The sequence below is a fragment of the Scyliorhinus canicula genome, chromosome 2 (assembly GCF_902713615.1).
Source record: "Scyliorhinus canicula chromosome 2, sScyCan1.1, whole genome shotgun sequence".
Classification (NCBI taxonomy): domain Eukaryota; kingdom Metazoa; phylum Chordata; class Chondrichthyes; order Carcharhiniformes; family Scyliorhinidae; genus Scyliorhinus; species Scyliorhinus canicula.
The window spans coordinates 242,595,731-242,614,483 of record NC_052147.1 but is presented as its reverse complement, the minus strand read 5'-3'; the positions used below and the strand labels follow the sequence as shown (position 1 = coordinate 242,614,483).

General features: G+C 44.8%; 1 protein-coding gene across 3 annotated transcripts in view; it reads left to right on the top strand.

Annotated features, from left to right (window-relative positions):
- The window catches only part of zranb3 (zinc finger, RAN-binding domain containing 3), a 214,496-nt gene extending 199,529 nt beyond the window's left edge, over positions 1-14,967 (top strand). For all 3 annotated transcript variants that reach the window (XM_038789900.1, XM_038789899.1, XM_038789901.1), the window contains 2 exons: positions 3,337-3,468; positions 14,735-14,967. In XM_038789900.1, coding sequence (XP_038645828.1) covers positions 3,337-3,468; positions 14,735-14,833 — 231 coding nt within the window. In that variant the 3' untranslated portion in view covers positions 14,834-14,967. The remainder of the gene's footprint in view (positions 1-3,336; positions 3,469-14,734) is intronic.
- Positions 14,968-18,753: the final 3,786 nt, after the last annotated feature.

Genomic DNA, 18,753 nt, shown 5'->3' with positions numbered 1-18,753 from the left:
GAACCACTGGTGTTCTGACTACAATCTTAGCTCTGAACTTAGTAAGTTCCAGTGCTACTAACGAAAGAGAAAATGCTGGAAAATCTCAGCAGGTCTGGCAGCATCTGTAGGGAGAGAAAAGAGCTAACGTTTCGAGTCCGATGACTCTTTGTCAAAGCTGACTGTCCATTGCTACTAATTTCTCTACAGTTGACCACACCACCCTTCTTCAACACCTCTCCACTGTTGTCCAGTGGGTGGAACGGCATTCACCTGGTTCCATTTTAATCTATCGAATCATAACCAGAGATTCACCTGCAATAACTTTACTTCCTGTTTCTGCACATACCCCCCGCCCCACCATAGAACCCTTCCTCTTTCTCTTCTATTCAAGAACATAGGAAATAGGCGCAAGAGTTGATTATAACGTCTTTTCACCATTTGATACGATTATGGCAGATCTCGAGATTCAGTCCTTTCCCACCGACTTGCCATATCCCTCGATTAACTCAGACCAAAACTCTATCTCCCAGCGTTAAATATATTCAACTATGCAGCATTCAGAATCCTTAAGTTGAGAATTCCAAATATTCACATCCCTTTGAGTGAAGTGATTTCCCTCATCTCTGCCTTAAATGATCGTTCCCTTATCCTGAGACTGTGTTTTACATTCCCTGACCAGCGGAAACAATCTCTCAGCCTATCAAGTTCCTTCCTAATATTGAATGTTTCAATGAGATTCGCCTCTGTCTTCTAAATTTCAGAGACTATAGGCCCAGTTTACTCAGCCTCTCATCATAGGGCAACCTTCTTATCGAAGAGACCTATCTAGTGAACATTTGCTGAACTGCCTACGATGCAGGTTTATCCTTCCTTAAATATGGAGACCAAAACTACACATGGTATTCCAGGTGTGGTCTCACTAAGGCCCTGTACAATTCTATCAATACTTCTTTATTCTGATGGGCGGCATGTGGCACAGTGGTTAGCACTGCAGCCTACGGCGCTGAGGACCCATGTTTGAATCCCCGCCCTGGGTCACTGTCCGTGTGGAGTTTGCACATTCTTCCCGTGCCTGCGTGGGTTTCACCCCCACAACCCAAAGATGTGCAAGTTAGGTGGATTGGCCACGCTAAATTGCCCCTCAATTGGAGAAAAAAATAATTGTGTACTCTATATTAAAAAAAAGACTTCTTTATTCTTGCACTCAACTCCTTGCAATAGAGTATGCAATAAACTCCGTGCTATTTGTCTTCCTAATTGGCAACTAGGGGCTTTTCACAGTTACTTTATTGCAGTGTTAATGTAAGCCTACTTGTGACAATAAAGATTATTATTAATTGCTTGCTGTACCTTCATGCTAACTTTCCTTGTAAGTACGCAACCAAGTCCCTCTGAGCCTCAACCTACACAGGTTCCACACCTTCCAAAACAAATTCTGCTATTTTACTCTTACGACCAAAGTAAATAACCTCTCACTTACCCACATTATACTTCACCTGTCATCTTATTGCCAACTCTCTTAACCTATCTATAGTCCATTTGTGTCCACTTCACAAATTGCATTCCTGCCAGCTTTATATCATCAGCAAACTTAGATACATTACCCTCTGCTCTTCATCTAAGTGGTTAATGTAGATTGTAAGTAGCCGAGGCCCATATACTTGCTACGTGTCAGCGACATCATCTGAATGCGTTATATCAGTTTTCACAAGCGTGCTGACAACACCCAGCTCCAACTCACCACTGACCCCTTGAATCTTTCACTGTCTCAAAACTATTAGACATTTTTTTTTTTGACACCTGGTACTGGGCGAGCAGGAGTTTTCTTCATTTAAATGTTGGAAAAACCAAAAGCAGTGTCTTCAGTCCCCATCACAAACTCCATTCCTTAACCACCATACAAATCTCTCCGACGGTTGTTTTTATCACACCAAGCCCCATTCAGCCATCACTTCTGTGCTTTCTGACCTGCATTGCCCCTCGATTAAGCAACACCTCAAATTTGAAATTCTCACCCTTGTTTTCAAATTCTACAATTCCTTCCCTCAACCTCTCTGCCTCTCCAACTCTTGGGCGCGATTTTCCGCAACGGCCGACACAGGAGTGAAACTGGAGTGTTTCACTCCGGCGTCGGAGGCCGCTCCTCGTCCCCTATGCTCTCTCTCTCTCCTCCTCCCCCCTCCCCCCCCCCCCCCCCCCCGAGGGGGAGGGGGGGGGGGCTAGGAGGGGCGTTGCGCGAATCTCGGGCGCCGGACATTGACGCTTGCGTCAAAGCGGCGCGCTGAGTATGCCACGGCGCCTAAGTGACGTCAGTCGCGCATGCGCAGGTTGGCCGGCTCCAGCCCGCGCATGTGCGGTTGCCGTCTTCCCCTCCGCTACCCCCCAAGACGTGGCGGCTTGATCATGCGGGGCGGCGGAGGGGAAAAAGTGCGTCTCTTAGAGACGCCGGCCCAACGATCAGTGGGCACCGATCGCGGGCCAGTCACCTCACGAGCATGCCCGTGGTGCTCTATCCTCTCTCCGCCCCCCACAGGCCCCACACTTACCTGTCGCGCGATGTTCATGCCGGCAGCGACCAGGTGTGGTTGCCGCCGGCGTGAACCGGTCAGGATTGTCAGGCCACTCGGCCCATCTGGGCCGGAGAATCGCCGGTCGCCGGGAAAAACGGCGAGCGGCGATTCTCCGAGCGGCCTGTCGCAAAACGTGACACGCCATTTTTGGGGGGGGGGGGGGGGAGAATCGCGGGGGGGTGCCAGGGCGGCATGGCGTGATTCGCCCGGCCCTCCTGCGATTCTCCCACCTGGCGTGGGGAGCGGAGAATCGCGCCCTATCTCTTTGTCTAAGCTTTTGGTCAACCACCTCCGTATTTGTTTGCATGGATTGGTGCTAAATTTTGTTTTACAACAAAACTGTTATTCCCTGTGAAGCATTTTGGGGCATTCTGTTATGTTAAAAGTGCAAACGAATATATGAATTCAGAGCATGAGCAGGCAACTGGGCCCCTCGAGCCTCCTCCGCCATTCGGTAAGATCATGGCTGATCTGAATTTAAAGACACAACATAATTTACAAGTTATGTATTTTCTTTCTGATTTAAAAAAAAACCACCGTCTCCAAGTAGCTTACACCCAAATCACAACGCAGTTTCTGTGGTCATATTTTGTGTGGGAACCAATGAAAATTCCCACACCACAATCTCATCCAAAGTAATTTTGCATTTTATTGCATTCTTTCCCTCGCGCTTAGCTTTATTTTCAATTTGTCAATTGATTCTTCAATAATTTGTGATAGCACCATTAAAATTCTATCTAAAATCTGTGATTTATCTTTTTTTTTAATGTTCTGTTGGTTTCAGTTGAATGAAATTATTTCGAATCCAACAGAGGGCCAGTTCTGGCAAGTGGACCACATCAGACCAGTGTACGGTGGTGGAGGACAGTGCTCCTTTGAGAACCTACAGACGCTCTGTACTGTCTGTCACAAGAAGGTTAGTAAACTGGTATGACTATAATCTAATGGTTGAAAAGACATCATTCTTTTCCCACAATGGTATTTTTTAAATTATCTGGCTGCTCCTTTTTTTCTGCATCTCTCATGATTGATGGGTAAACTAAAGACTTGGGTGAGTCAGTCAAAGAGTAAGATGCAGTACTCGTGTCACCTAATCTGTAAAAATAAGTCTTATTAACTTGGGCTGGCTTTGAAGTCTTGCACTTAATATCCCCATGAGAGAACTGTGCAATATGTCATACACTTCCAGTATCATGCTGCACCCAAAGTTCAACATTTGCTATTTCTATCCACTGGGTACCATAAGAAACTTAATAAAAATAATAAATATCAGATGGCAGCAGTGATCCTGCTGCAGACTGTTCAAAAGATTTAGCTTCTCCTTGGACAGAAGAGCTAACTGTTCTGCTCGTGCTATAAAATTTAGGTAACAGACTGCACTGGTTCTCTCCCCACCCCTTCCTCCCAACATTAAAGAGCTGTGCAGGCTAATTTCCTGCAACAACACTGGTTCAAATGGGCAAAATTGAGTTCAAATTATTTGGTGCAGCGAGAAATGGTCATTCTTCTGCTGATTTATTGGCCGTTTTGAGCATTTAAAAAAATTTATCCTCACTGAGACTTGCAAGCCCCATTTCTGTGACTGTGTTTTTGTGAGATCCGAATAAACAATAAAAATTTAAATTCTTACACAATCACATCCTTAAACATGGGGGAAGTTTCCAAAATAAAAAATGATCCATAGCTTTTCACTTGGATAGGTTTCTGTTTTGTGTGTAATTCTGGGAACAGGAGGGGTGTGGAAAATGCACTGGCTACTTTACAGTTCAAGGTTTACAGTTGATGTAATTAACATTTAAAGTTTACCTTTCCATGTGCTCATGAAACTTGTGAAAACTAGTAACTACTGGAGTGCTAATGTGCATGAGAGATGTATTGTTTCAAACTTAAATTTTCCTATTTTGTGGTGCGAGTTCAGCATTTTCCCTGGTCCCTGATTGTTCTCACAGATTTTCAATTGTTTTTAAAAAAATATTTTTTATTCTCCTTTTTTCACATTTTCTCCCAAATTTACACCCAACAATAAACAATAATCAGTAACGAATGTAATGTCAATCCCCATATCAATAACAACGATCCCATCCTCCCACCAAACCCCAAACATTCGCCCGCATGTTACCATAAACAAATGACAAAAAGGAATCAGGAATCACCCATAGTCACCATTAACACATACAGTCCCTCTTCCCCACCCGCCCCCCAGCCCCCCTAATGTTCGATGTGATCTAATTCTTGAAAGTGCATAATGAATAACGCCCATGAATTGTAGAGCCCCTCCATCCTTTCCCTCAGTTCAAATTTGACCTTTTCAAGCGTCAAGAATTTCAGCAGGTCCCCCCGCCACGGCACAGGGTGGAGAGGTTGATCTCCCCCCCTAACAGGATCCTCCTTCGGGCGATCAACGAGGCGAAGGCTACAGCATCTGCCTCCGCGCCAATTTCCAACTCTGGCTGGTTCGACACCCGAATATGGCCTCCCAGGGGCCCAGGTCCAGTTTCACATGCACCACTTTAGAGATGACCCTAAAAACCTCCTTCCAGTAATCCTCCAATTTTCTACAGGACCAAAACATATGAACGTGGTTTGCGGCACCTCCCCCCCCCCCCCGGCAACATTCACACATCTTCTACCCCCTCGAAGAGCCGGACCATCCTCGCCCTTGTAAAGTGTGCTCAATACACCATCATCAGCTGTATCAGCCCCAACCTCACGCACGAGGAGGAGGCATTCACCCTCTGGAGCACCTCCTACCAGAACCCCTCCTCCAGACCCTCTCCTAACTCTTCCTCCCACTTTGCCTTGATCCCTTCTAGCGGCACCTTCTCCTCCAAAATAGCTCCGTAAACCGCCGATACTACCCCATTATCCAATCCCCCTGTCGTCAGCACCTCCTCCAGCAATGTGGAAGCCGGCTCTACTGGGAAGCTCTGTATGTCCTTTCTGGCAAAGTCTCGAACCTGCATGTATCTAAATATTTCCCCCTGCTCCAGCTCATACTTCGCTCCTAGCTCCTTCAATACCACAAAACGACCTCCAAGAAATAAATCTTTTAGTGTCCTAATTCCTTTCTCCTCCCATCTCCGAAAATTTCCATCCCACTTCCCTGGCTCAAATCTATAGTTCTCCCGAATCAGCATTTCCCTTGATCCTGCCCCCAACCCGAAGTGCTGTCGAAACTGCCTCCCAATTCTCAACGAAGCTATTACTACCGGACTCCCTGAGTATCTCCCCGGGGCCGTCCGGAGAGGCGCTGAGATTTTCAATTATTAACGTCCATATTTGTGTCATGGCAAATGCTAATGAGATTGACAGGAAATCTCTGTGCAAATAGGCACAGTTTAATTGCTAAATCTCAGGTGTAATTTGCAGATTCCAACTACCCCTTCCCTCACTCCAGTCCCCAACACCACAGGAAATTTCAACCCTAAGTAATAATTTTAATTTCCCTAACGGATCTCTAAATCAAAATTTTTTTTGTAATTCTCAAATTCAAACGTGAACACAGTTACCCAAGATGGCATAGTGAGATATTTCCTTTGTAAGCACCCTCAAAAAACATTGGGAAAATTGGCGTTAACATCTTGGAAGAGAATTAGGAGCTGTTCTATTAAACCACTTGCTCTTTTAAATTACTCTCATTGGGATCCCAGTTTAATGTCTGTATAGGATGCCACCTTCAATAGTCAGGATTTCCAAATCCTCCTAATTGATCTGATTTATGAGATTAAGTCCACTGAGGCACAGTTTAGAATGAAGCTATTTGGTGGAAAGGATTGTGTTAATATACTATGATTACACTCTTCTAAGTAGCCTTTTATTTGTAATGAAGAGAATTTAGTAAATTTGAAATATGATTTTAATTTTCTTGCACGGTTTTAAAAAGAATTTAGTTCACAGTATGACTTGTAAAATAATTAAAACTGGTGCAGTATGTGAAAACTGCCTTATGGAGTTGTTAGCGACATATTCAATTTCTTTGCCTGTTATTCTAATAAACACAATGAAGGTCCCAATGAGGACCTAGATTATGTACAATGAATATGGCTAAAATAGAGAATTTGTATTTGAAAACTCAGAGCCTACATTTAGATGAAACATTGACTTTATTCATTCTTGGGTTGTGGTAAGCATTGACAAGGCAATATTTGATGTTCATCCCTATTTACTTAAGAACCAGGGGCAAAATTCTCCCATTCTCCCATGGCTGGTTCAATGAAATGAAATGAAAATCGCTTATTGTCACAAGTAGGCTTCAAATGATGTTACTGTGAAAAGCCCCTAGTCGGCACATTCCGGCGCCTGTTCGGGGAGGATGGTACGGGAATTGAACCGTGCTGCTGGCCTGCCTTGGTCTGTTTTCAAAGCCAGCGATTTAACCCTGTGCTAAAGGCAGGGGGGATAATTCGGCAGGAGGCCTAAGAATCTATTTTGCACCGCCATAGATTTCCTGTGGGATCTTCCTCAGCTGCCCTCCATGGCGAAGTGGGAAGACCTCTGGAGGCCGGCAGCAAACTCATTTGCATCCCACCAAGGAGATGCAAATAAAGGCCCTACCATGGGGACGGGGCTTTGTGTAAAAAAAACTGGCAAGTCATGCTACAATTGTTAGAACCTTGGTACGGCCGCACTCGGACATTGCGTACAATTCTGGCCGTCACACTACCAAAAGGATGTGGAGTCTTTGGAGAGGGTGCAGAGAAGGTTTACCAGAATGTTGCCTGGTCTGGAGGGTGTTAGTTCTCCGCAGCACCAGCGAGAAAACACGCTGGTGCAAAACACGTCTGGAGCAATGTGGCGTGCAGATGTTCAGGCTCATCCGAACCATTGCTCGGGTTGCCTCCCCTCGGGAGTTCAGGATGGAGGCCGCCGGCAACTCTGGAACACCACAGCAGTGGGTAGGGGCAGCATTGGACGTTCCAGATTTGGTGTTAGTTATGCGGAGAGGCTGAATAGACTCGGATTGTTTTCATTAGTATGACAGAGGTTGAGGGGTGACCTGATAGAGGTCTACAAGATTGAGGGGCCTGGATAGAGTGGATGGGCAGGCACTCTTTCCCAGGGTGGAGGGGTCAGTCACCAGTGGACAAAGGTTTAAGTTCATTGGGCAAAGTTTAGAGGAGATGGGCGAGGCAGGTTTGTTACACAAAGGGTGGTGAGTGCTTAGAACGCGTTGCCAGGGGAGGTTGTGGAAGGAGATACATTAACAGCATTCAAAGACATCTCGACAAATAATAATCACTTATTGTCACAAGTAGGCTTCAATGAAGTTACTGTGAAAAGCCCCTAGTGGCCACATTCCGTCGCCTTTTTGGGGAGGCTGGTACGGGAATTGAACCCACACTGCTGCCTTGTTCTGCATTACAGGTCAGCTGTTTAGCCCACTGTGCTAAACCAGCCCCTATATGTGGATAGGATGGGTATAGAAGGATAGAGCACTAGGAAGTGCTGCGGGTTTTGGCCAAGGGTGATCTCATGACCGGTACAGACTTGGTGGGCCGTAGGGCCTGTTCCAGTGCTGTGTTTTTCTCTGTTCACCCATGCCCAATTCTCCGCAGCACCAGCGAGAAAACACGCTGGTGCAAAACACGTCTAGAGCAATGTGGCGTGCAGATGTTCAGGCTCATCTGAACCATTGCTCGGGTTGCCTCCCCTCGGGAGTTCAGGGTGGAGGTCGCCGGCAACTCTGGAACACCACAGCAGTGGGTAGGGGCAGCATCTATAATTGGATGTTCCAGATTTGGTGACCTGGAGGAAGTCAATCTTCAAGCCACAGAATGTTCCCAGAGGTCTACCTTCATTTTAAGGAGGTCCACCTTCATTCTTCAATAATGGGTCAGTGATGTTGGATGCCTTTTCAATATGGTGCCCAGATATGATGGCGGACTATGAGTATTCAGGCTTTCCCCACCATAAAATATGGCACAAAATCCCTGGGTACATAATTAATGAGGTCAGGGCCAGACAATATGCCGTGTTTTCCCAACAGCCTCCACAACAAGAAACACACCACGTTCCCGCCCCTGCCACGGGACTTAGTCCCAGGATTGGGGAATTCCATACTCTGCCACAGTTAAGCCAGATCAGGTGAGTGAGATGTCCTTTTCCTAAAGCACTTGTGAACAAGTTAGCTTTTTTACAACAATGTGGCGATCATTTTATCTGGTACCAGCCCATAAATGACCAGATTTATACCCCAACCTTATAGTACTCCTTGACCTTCCTACTCTCTTGCCCCCATCTCAGGCATGATTGCCTCTTGGATAAGCCTGCAGGTTTCTTCTCTTGCCATCCTTCAAAGGGCCCATGTAGCACTTCTTGCAGCAACCCCAAATGCCTCATCCGACTCTTGCCAAACTTACAACTCAACTTAGGTGTGGGCTGAGCTTGCCTGTCCAAATCTCCCTTCCCAATGCCTATGCTGTGGTCCAGCTATCACCGCTTCTCTCCCCATATCCCGCCAGAGTGACTGTTCACTCGCAAACAAAGCAGTTGCAATCTGTGAACTTATTGTGGATAATTGCATCAACATCATAGCCCCAATGGAAACCTGGCTGACCAAGTTCCCAAACAGAAGCATTTACTCATGGCTATACCTTTGTCGTGGACATTTATCTGTTTACGTTTTATTGCTAGTGATCAATCATTTATAAATAGATGTGTGTGTTTCCTTGCATTCTGAGTGGTTTACTCAAATGTTAGTAATCCAGTACCCAGCTCTTGTGTATTTAAAATCAGAAAAGCAATTAGGAAAGATATTTTATTTCTTACACTGTTGTTCCAGTGGTTAATGAAAATGTAATCTCATTTACTTGACTCACCCACGCTAACAAAAAATTAAATACAGATGAACATTAAAACCAGTAGTTATAAAATTGAAATTTATCTTGGTGTCTCTTTCATCACAGGCCTGATGTTTCTTAGTTGATTTGATGCTTTGGGTGGGGTGAAGATTTTGATGTGCGGAGATTCCTCAGTAGCTGCAGAGGTTCCTGCAGTTGATCTGCCGGTAGGTTAGACTCTCATGTGAACCTAAAGTTGGAGCAGGATATAAAAGAATTCTTTCCACGTTGAGTTGTAAGTTTGACAAGAGTCGGATGAGACATTTGGGGTTGCTGCAAGAACTGCTACATGGGCCATTCGCTGCTCGCAATGTGGTCTCCTCTATATCGGAGAGACCAAACGCAAACTGGGTGATCGCTTTGCTGAGCATCTTCGGTCTGTGCGCATTCAGGACCCTGACCTTCCTGTTGCTTGCCATTTTAACAAAAGACCCTGCTCCCATGCCTACATATCTGTTCTTGGCCTGCTGCAATGTTCCAGTGAAGTGCAACGCAAACTGGAGGAACAACATCTCACCTTCCGGTTAGGCACGCGACAGCCTTCCGGCCTCAACATCGAATTCAACAACTTCAGATGATCAGCTCTACCCCACCTCGCCCCCATTTGTTTTCATTTCATTTTAACTGTCTTTTACCATTTCTGTCTTTCTTAATATATATTTAATTCCCCCCCCCCCCCCCCCAATCTTATCCACCTTTCTTTCACCTTTCTCCACTCTGCATCTCCCTGCCCCGCATCTATAGTTCATCCTCTGATGTTAGTTACCCTGCTGTTTGACCTTTTACATCTTTTGTCCTCTCTGGCGACTTCCATTAGCACTCCCCTTGGTTTCTGTGGCCATTAGCACCCGGTTTCTCTGGGTTTCTGTGGCTCTGACTCATCTTTCATGCTCGCCACAGTATAAATATTTCCCACTTTCTCTGTCTGTTAGCTTTGACAAAGATTGGATTGGACTGGATTTGTTTATTGTCACGTGTACCGAGGTACAGTGAAAAGTATTTTTCTGCGAACAGCTCAACAGATCATTAAGTACATGGAAAGAAAAGGGAATAAAAGAAAATACATAATAGGGCAACACAAGATATACAATGTAACTACATAAGCACTGGTATCAAATGAAGCATACAGGGTGTAGTGTTAATGAAGTCAATCCATAAGAGGGTCATTTAGGAGCCTGGTGACAGTGGGGAAGAATGTGGACATGCCGAATTTCCTTAGTGTCCTGAGGAAGTATAGGCGCTGTTGTGCTTTCTTGGTGGTAGTGTCGACGTGGGTGGACCAGGACAGATTTTTGGTGATGTGCACCCCTAGGAATTTGAAACTGCTAACTATCATAATATACATCCATGGATATGATGGAGTGCAGACAAGCAGTGATTGACACACAGGATGACCAGTGAGCACACAGAACACAGCAGCCAATCACCAGACAGGTCAAGACCGCTATAAAGCCAGAGGGCAACAGTTTTCCCGCTCTCTTGGGATCCAGCCTCTGAGACGGTCAGAGCTCGTGAGCAGCAGCTAGTACAAACACCATGTGGTAGTCAGTTAGTCTGGTCAGGCTAGCCTCAGGTCTCCAGTCAAGTCAGCATAGTGTCAACCCACAGTTAAGCATGAAATATAGTTAGGTGTTAAATAAAACCGTGTTGCATCTCATCAAGTGTTGGAAGCCTGTCTCTCTCTGCACTGCATCAAATGCAGTCCACAAAGACCCAGCTTACCCAACACATCACTAACCATCTCCACCTTGGCCTCGTTGATGCTGACAGGGGTGTGTCATTGGTTATCGGACATTGGACTCGAAACGTTAGCTCTTTTCTCTCCCTACAGATGCTACCAACTTGCTGAGATTTTCCAGCATTTTCTCTTTCATAAAATAATTCTTCTTTCGCTTTCAAGATATTGCTGTTGGGTACCTTGACAGCTTAATTGACTGCAACGGTTTGATGGCTTTTGATGGTGTTTCTTGAACTCTCTGATATTCTGCTGGATATCTACTGCTTTCAAAGCAGGAAGCATGAATGGCCACCTTAACTATATGACCTTGTATGAAGTCCCGAGTCATCATCCAAGCAAGGTGATGTGTCGACTCTCCGCACTTTAGACTGAGGTTTTTCACACCTGTGTTTCAGACAGCCAAAGACCTTTGTGTTCAAAGTGCAGTCCATCATATGACAATGGGGTGTCAGTGGGTTTCATTCCTCTTTTGGTCTGACTAACAACGAGTCACATCTATCAATAATGTACACTTTTGTTCACTCTGGAGACAGGGCAGTTTCAATCCATAAAAGAGGTCTGGTAATCCTCAGATACCATCTTTTGTAGTCTTTAAAATGTGGCTTGTAAAAATAGTAGTAAAAATTTGTAATATCTCCATGTCTGTACTGGGCATAGCAATTTTCACCACTTGCTTTGCCCAGGCTTCCATGATGGCGTGGCACATATAAGCAAATCTTACCTTGGTCTGTCTCCTTTCTCCTCTGGCACTGTTTCCTCCTTTGAGCATCTCATTTTGATCCACGCCTCTCACCTCTCATTTAGAATTCTGCTTCTCTGCTGCTGCCCAAATATCCTGCCAATTTTTGAAATACATTACCTTCACAGCTTCCTGCTTCAGCCATGGGCACCAAGTGGCTTCTTATCGTCTAAGAATAAAGTGTTGCAGATCTGGAAAACTGGAATAAGCCAAAAAATGAGAAAAACACAGCAGGTCGGGCAGCATTGGTGGAGAAACAGAATTAATGTTTCAGGTCGATGATCCCTTCTGAAAACCGGTCACCATCCAAAAGCATGTCACTTTCAGCATGGTTGCTGACCCTGCACCCCCCCCCCCCCCCCCCTTCATCTCTGCAATCAACTCCTACCTTGCAACCCTCTAAGATATCTGCACTAGCCTAATTCTGGCCCTTTGAGCAACCCAGTTTTATTTCTGTACTATTGATGGCCATGTCTTCTGCTGCCTAGCCGCTAAGTTCTGGAATTCCCTTCAAGCTCTCTGGCTCTCTCTCCTCCCTAAGATACTCCTAAAAACCAAACCTCTGACCAAACCTAAGAACTCCTTCTGTGGCTTATTTTTTATTTTGTTAAGTGCCTTGGGTCATTTCATTATCTTTAAAGACAGCAGATAAATACAAGTTGTCATTGATTTATTCAGATCTGCAATTTGCAGTGGTACAATTTGAACTTCTCTGCGTTGATTGTCCAATATCAAAATCACTAGGCAATCTTTCTCTCAAAATTAAGGCAAAAAGAGTACAAGGCAAATATTTACAACAATTTGCATTTGTCTTTCGATTTTACCATAAATCATTGTTGTTGGAAGGAAGACTTAGAATAGAGAGACTAGGAGGGATGTAAAGGATCTATTTGCGGAAGGCATTAAGGAGTAGTTTGAAAGTGGGGGAAGTGATGCAGGGTTGCATTTTATTGACATTCCATAATAAATCATCTCCGTTGTTACAATTGTCAGGTTCATAAGATTGTTTTGAAACTGTGTCTTTAGTTTAAGGTAAAACAGAGGAGAATGTATTCTAAAGTCTGATTGACAGCAGACTTCGGGTGATTAAAGACCAAAGGGAGGTCGAGATTTTGACACTGGGTCGATGGTGCAAGATACTCAAGTTGGAAATAATGGCAGCAGTCAAAGTTCAGAATTGGTAGACTCTGAATTTTCCAAAATCCTCAAAAGATGTTTAAAGGGTTGTAAACAGCTGTGCTATAAACTGTATTTACTTCTAAGGGTAGCACAGTGGTTAGCATTGTTGCTTCACAGTCCCAGGTTCGAATCCCGCTTGGGTTACTGTCTGTGGGAAACTGCAGCTCTCCCCGTGTCTGCGTGGGTTTCCTCCGGGTGCTCTGGTTTCCTCTCACAAGTCCCAAAAGATGTGCTTGTTAGGTGAATTGGACATTCTGAATTCTCCCGCTGTGTACCCAAACAGGTGCCGGAATATGGCAACCTGGGAATTTTCTCAGTAACTTCATTGCAGTGTTAGTATAAGTCTACTTGTGACAATCATAAAGATTATTATTATTATTCGATGAGAGAGACTTTGGGTTAAGGATAGCTAATCAGCTCATTTCTACCTGGATGCAAGGATAATGTATTTCATGTTACTGCGGGGAAGAGAGCAGAGCAAGCCATTTTGAGATCAGACTACAGGCTTCCCTAGAAGTTGATGAATCTCACAGTCAGACAAGTTGTGTTTGGTAGGCAGAGGAAAGAAGCTGTTTGACTTTGCAAACTAAAGCAGCTGAATGCAGGAGGGAGACTATCTTTAGTCAAAACTCATTCCACTGCGATCTAAGCCTAAGGATTCTGCGAAATTTGTTCCAGCATGGCCAGAGAGGAAAAGTCTCCAGGTCTGATTTTACAGCTGATTGTGGATTTGCGGAACTCTCCTAAAACCAAGGGAAACAGGGCAGCCTTTCAAAGTTACGACTCAGCGAAATGGGGAAATGCAAACCCATTGAAAGCTGAGAGCAACTGTGGATTTGTTTGCTAAGAGGTCTTCAATTTTGTGAAGAGCGTGTATTGTAGGGCGGCATGGTAGCACAGTGGTTAGCACTGTTGCATCACAGCGCCAGAGTCCCAGGTTTGATTCTTGCATGGGTCACTGTCTGTGCGGAGTCTACACGTTTTCCCCACATCTGCGAGGGTTTTCTCCGAGTGCTACGGTTTCCTCCCACAAGTCCCGAAAGACGTGCTGTTCGGTAATTCGCACATTCTGAATTCCCCCTCAGTGTACCCGAACAGGCACCGGAATGTGGCGACATTGAGATTTTTGCAGTAACTTCATTGCAGTGTTAATGTAAGCCTACCTCTGGGCAATAATAAAGATTACTGTTATTATGTGTGATAAGTGTATAAGGAATTGTGTATTAGTTGCCTACCAAAAGAAAGTCCAATCGATAGTGCTTTTTTTAAGTTACTTGTTACAGTAAAAGGGAAAAGCGTCAAGGAAGAGCTGCGTAATTGTGATAACGTTTAGTTAACGCAGCCTGGCAGAGGTATGCACTCTCCTCAGTGCCTTCTTCACCTGTTTTTCATCAGACAATTAATTTACAAAATGTATTAACTACATATATTTTATATAGATCTGTATGAATGTATTTATGTCTACTTGTACAAAAGCTGCCAATATATAACATGCAAATAGTTTAGACCCTTCAATATTGCTTTTAAAAGTTTTTGTGTTTCGGAAACCAAATCGATGATTTACAGAAAGCACTACCACATTTCACTTGGAATGCCTCTGATGATGTGAACTGTAATTTATATGAAACTGAAGATATTACTGTCCAAATGACTTGACCAATGAACTGTAAAATTTCTCCTTCTATAGAGAACTGCAAAACAAGCTAAAGAACGATGCCAGTCAAAGAGACTTTCTGAAACTTCCAAATATGCGTCTGACATCAGAAATTTCTTTGCAAAGAAATGAAGAATTAAGGACGAATACAAATTATTTCAAACATAAAATATAAGTAACAGAGTTAACTGGTTCCTGGTTAATTTTTGTATGTACTTGGTGACTTCCTTTTTCATGTAATAATGATAAAACATAGCAAAACCTTTCAGCTTTGTGTATTTATTTTTACCCTTTATTGCACTATTTCCTTTCCCATAAATGGCTTCCAGATATCAGCCCAAATTCTATATAGTTCCCCACATGAAACAGTAGAGTAAACCCAGCTAAGATGGCCACTGTAATGGTAAACATCTAATCAACATTCAGCCATTCCCTGGAATTAGTATCCTGTGTATGAAAACTGATGTCGCTATTTTTCCAAGGCATCAAAGTTTCTACATGTCACACCACTATTTTTAAAAATTTAATAGTGTGCTGTTAACCTCTTTGTTGACTGTTGAATTTACTGTTGTGTCTCAAATGTTGGGCAGAGACAAAAATAACTGAGCTTGACTCAAAACTAGCACTTGGGTGAGGGGTAATGAATTTTTTAAAATACGAACTACACTTCAAAGGTGCCACCACTGAACCCACAGCCGAGGTGAAGACCGGTTGCAAGGCTTGGGATGATCTTGGCCATATTCTGGCTGCCTGAGATTATGGGTTCTGTTGTTGGGTCTATTTGAGTTGCTGTGGTCACTGGGGCTTGAATGTGGCAACTCTGCAAGTGTGGGCAGCATCTCATCTTTCAAAGTGGAACGTGATATGGAAAGCTCATCATAGCAGAGCGTAAGAGATCATTGCCCTGTTTGGGGCACTGCAGCCATGTTTGGGGCAGGGGAGTGACTCCATGGCTGCTATAGGCACTTGTCATCCTATGGGATGAGGACCTCCCATCTTGCCTTTGCATCCTGGAGGAGAAGATGTGGTAGACGTCATTAACCTGTGGGGCCCCCTGTTGTCGTCCCTCGAATATTGTTGCAGCAGTCTCCTGGTCAGTTCCTGGGGTTTTCTGTTCTGTTGGAAAGCTCCTCTGAAATTTTGCCAGGACATTTGTTTTGGACAACATCAGTGAATGCAGGGCAGATGCGTCTTTAAGTATGGCACTAGCACTAGTCTTCGTTGTAGGCGATACTTCATTGTCTGCCTCTGAGCTTTAATTGTTCAGGCCCCAGTGCCTCGAGTTTAGATAATTGGCCAGCTGCCAAGTGATCAAGTACAGCCGGCCACATGAATCTCAAATAGAGGCAACATGCCATCAAGACCTGTGACCTATGAACAAAATTCAATTCAATGTTTCTTTAAATACTGAGGGGATTACAGACCCCATGCAGTGAAGGCCACAAGTTTGTTACAGGAGGCTTTTTCTGTGGTCAAATTCTACCTAAAAATGTTATGTAAAACGTATGGAAGCCCCTTGATGTTCACACGGGTATTAAGTGCAACTCTTTGAATTTAAAGGAATGCTGATACCCAGTGGTAAATTTGTAAGCTTCCAGGTGATGTCTCCTTTCCATTGGAAATGTGATAAAGGTACATCATTCCTTGCAAATGTGATGGTTAGCACTTTTTGCGCCATGATTTCCCACTGTACACTGCCTGGTATGGCGAATGTTTCCTGCAGTACCATTGAAAGGTTAAGGAGTTTGGAAGATTCATGCAATGATAAACTTTGATTTATGGGAAGAGTTGTTTGTATAATTATTATGTAGCAGATGACACCATTCTGTTGCAACTCTTGTGAATTGAAGTGACTCCTTTAATTGTGCATACAGGTGCAGATCTTGGCACAATGTCAGGTATCAGCAAAAGCCTCAGGAATGATTTTGTACAAGCAACACATTCAGAATCCCCCAGAAAGTGCACACACTCATTTCTTTGTAAAGTGAAACCAGCAATTATAGGGGAGGCATGATATTACTGGTCTAGTAATAGAATCATAGAATTCCTACATTGCAGAATGAGGCCATTCGACCCATACGGTTCACACGGACACTCTGAAAGAGCACCCCACCTAGTCCTACTCCCCACCCTATCCCTGTAATCCCATAACTCCATATTCTTTGAACACTAAGGGGCAATTTAGCAATCCACCTAACCTGCCCATTTTTGGACTGTGGGCGGAAACTGGAACACCTGGAGGAAACCCACCCAGACAGGGGGGAAAAGTGCAAACTCCACACAGACAAGTTACCCAAGGCTGGAATTGAACCCAGGTCCCTGGTGCTGTGAGGCAGCAATGTTAACTACTGTAATTCAGAGGCCCAGGCTAATGTTCTGGGGACATGGGTTCAGATCCCACCAATTGATGGAATTTAAATTCAATAATAAATCTGGAATTAAAAGTAATGGTGACCACAAGACCCATTGCCGATTTGTTACAAAGGCACATCTGCCTCACTAATCTGCTTTCAGGAAGGAAATCTGCCATCCTTAGGTTGTCTGACCTACACGTGACTCCAGATCCATGGTAATGCGGTTGACTCTTAGCATCCGCCTTAAATGGCCTAGCAGCGCCGGCCCTAGGGTTGCTGGCGCCCCGGGCAAGCTGAACTTCAGCGCCCTTTGGGGGGGGGGGGGGGCCGGAGGGGGATGCAGACGGAGGGGGGGCCGCGGGGCCGGAGGGGGGGGCAGCGGGGGCCGCTCGGGGAGGGCGGCCACCGCGCATGCGCTGGTTGGTACCAGCCCAACTGCGCATGTGCGGGACCCGAGTCTCTGGTGCCCCCTAACACATGGCACCCCGGGCGACTGCCCGAGTTGCCGGTACCTTGGGCCGGCCCTGTGGCCTAGTAAGCAACTCAGTTGTATCAAACTACTTCAAAATCTTTTGGGGGAGAAAAGGAATTAAACTGGATGGACTACCTGGCAGCAGCACGGTAGCATAGTGGTTAGCATAGTTGCTTCACAGCTCCAGGGCCCCAGATTCGATTCCCGGCTTGGGTCACTGTCTGGGCAGAGACTGCGTATTCTCCCCGTGTTTGCGTGGGTTTCCTCCTGATGCTCCGGTTTCCTCCCACTGTCCAAAGATGTGCAAGTTAGGGGGATTGGCCATGATAAATTACCCTCAGAGTCCAGAAAAGGTTAGGTGGCTTTACGGGGATAGGGTGGAGATGTGGGGATAGGGTGGAGATGTGGAGATAGGGGGTTAGATAGGGTGCTCTTTCCAAGGGCCGGTGCAGACTCGATGGACCGAATGGCCTCCTTCTACACTGTAAATTCTATGAACAATGGAAAATCAACATAAACGACTGGCTGAAGGCTGAGCAGCACAGCTTACGGAGCTGCAATCTAAAGATGGAAGAAAAGATGCCATAGACACAATTTGATAAGTAGGAAGAAATTTGGAACTCTTATGAGGAAAGAAACCAGTTTTCCCTTAAAGCCAATCAGACACCTGCAGACTGCGACCTTTCTCAGCTCATTTGGGAGGAAAACATGTTGCTACTGAAATTAGTGCAACCAGCTGCACCTTGAGACAAATTTTATGAGTCTTGCAAGAACATTTTTCTGCCTGTCTGCTATAAATAGCATTGTGCACCGGAGGAAGTAGAAAACATTTCACAATTTGTTGCTTCACTGCAAAAGCTAGCAAAGTACTGTGAATTTGACCAGGCATTGGGTGATACACTTCATGACCGATTAGTTTGTGGCCTCAGTAATGAAGCCATCCAAAGGAAATTGTTGACTGAAGGTGCACTTGCCCTAAAATGGAAATCGCAATATCTATGGAACTTGCTGAAAGAGGAGTTTTGCTGATTGGAGTTTGAGCTCATGTCCACAAGATGGAGTCTGAGAAGCAGGTCCACCAAGAACCTACCATATCATCGCTGCAACCAGGTGGGACATATGGCTGGAGATTGTTGGAGCAAGGAGAAGAAATGCAAAAATTGTGGTAAAGTTGGTCACATTGCCAAGGCAGGTTGGCCATATCAACCTTCTCAACACAAAAGAAG